The 1601-nt window shown below is 32.4% G+C and overlaps 1 protein-coding gene across 1 annotated transcript; it reads left to right on the forward strand.

The window, feature by feature from the left end:
• Positions 1-1182: 1182 nt before the first annotated feature.
• CLUP02_06994 (uncharacterized protein) lies at positions 1183-1344 on the forward strand (the record flags this gene model as incomplete). Its single annotated transcript, XM_049285991.1, has 1 exon — positions 1183-1344. A coding segment is annotated over one exon (162 nt), but the record flags the coding sequence as incomplete, so codon positions are not given.
• Between the last annotated feature and the right edge of the window lie 257 nt (positions 1345-1601).

Raw genomic sequence — 1601 nt, forward strand, 5'->3', positions numbered from 1 at the left:
AAGAACCTAGAGCTCCTATCTAAGCTACGAGCGATTTTTTTTATATCTATAGCTAGGATAATAAAGGGTAAATTGCGAGTAAAGATCTTTAAAAAGCTTATCGATCGAATCGATAAGCTAGTAAAAACTTAGCTAAATAAGGGGATAAACGAGTAAAAAGTCGGATATTTTTATACCGTAGTTTAGCATATACTAGAAGTAAAGATTACCTTATACTAAGTACCCGAAGACTACGAAACGCTCTACTCGAGGCTAAGATCTAGCTTTAATATTAAAATAAGAATGCCGCGCTAAACCTATTTCTAAGTATACGACGGCCCTTATTAATAATATTAGGTCGATCGAACGTATAATAAAAAAAGAAAAGAGGCTAAATATAGTAATTACTAATAAGGAGGCCCAGATTCGTTAAATAAGTAGAGATTTAACTTACGGGCAGGGTAATAAAAAAAGTAATACTATATTTATAAAAAGGATAGATATTAGTTAAGTAACTACTCCGAGGAAGAGCGTACTAAATCGTATAAATAATATAAAAAGTCGAGGGTAATAAATAGTAAAACTAGCCCTCGTTAGTTTAACTAATTCCTCGTTATATATAAAAGTAGATCTAGGGGCACGGAACCTAGCGACGGTAGCTAAAGTAGCGGCCTAAAGTATATACCCCTTATAAAAAATTCGGAAAATAAAGAAGATCTTACTCCCTATACTAACGAATTAAATTATAACGAAATCGACGATATTAACTACTCTTTTTTTACCCCGTTAGTTTCTAAAGGATATACGAGGCTAAACGAATAGAGAGTAATAAAAGCTTTTAATAAGTAGGCTTTTATTTATAAATAGTAAGGGAAGGTCCCTTAGATAACGGATACGGAGGCGGCTAAAAGGGCGAATCTAATAAGGCTAAAGCCTATTCTTTTAATAATTAAAGAGAAGACGCTATCTCTCTCGATATTTAAAAAAAAGGAATATAGTACTAAATAAATCTAGAGGTAGCTAGAGGGGTCCTTTTTATACTACCTAGATCCCTTAAATACTAAGCTCGTATAAGTATTCTATACGAGCGAAAGGTATAGCCTAGATAATTTCTATAGGATTATCCTAAATACTAGGGCATCGTAATAATTAATTAGAAAAAAAGGGCAATTTTAGGTACTATAGAAGATCGTACTAGTAATACTTAATACGTTAACGGTAGGTATTATAAAGATTAGTTTCGGCCTAAGTAAGGAAATCGTCGCCCTAGGTATTATAGAAGTAGAGACGTATTTCGGAACGATGACTTTTTATATTTTGCCCGTTAATACCCCATTTCTCTTATATCTAAAAAATATAGATTGACTAAGTATTATATTCGATAATATAAAGAACAGAATCTCTAGTAATAAGCACTTCGAGGTAGTTAAATAATAATAGGGGCATGCGTTTATAAAGCTTATTAATAATACGAAGTTAATTAATTACCTAACGGAAAGTAAGCTTAGAAAACTATACTAGAGATTCGGGCACCCGTCGGTTACGAGGCTATATAACTTCCTAAAGTAATTAAGTAATAATAATATCGAAATAGGGGCGCTAGAGTAGTTAACGAAAGTATA

This window comes from Colletotrichum lupini, chromosome 3, assembly GCF_023278565.1.
Source record: "Colletotrichum lupini chromosome 3, complete sequence".
Classification (NCBI taxonomy): domain Eukaryota; kingdom Fungi; phylum Ascomycota; class Sordariomycetes; order Glomerellales; family Glomerellaceae; genus Colletotrichum; species Colletotrichum lupini.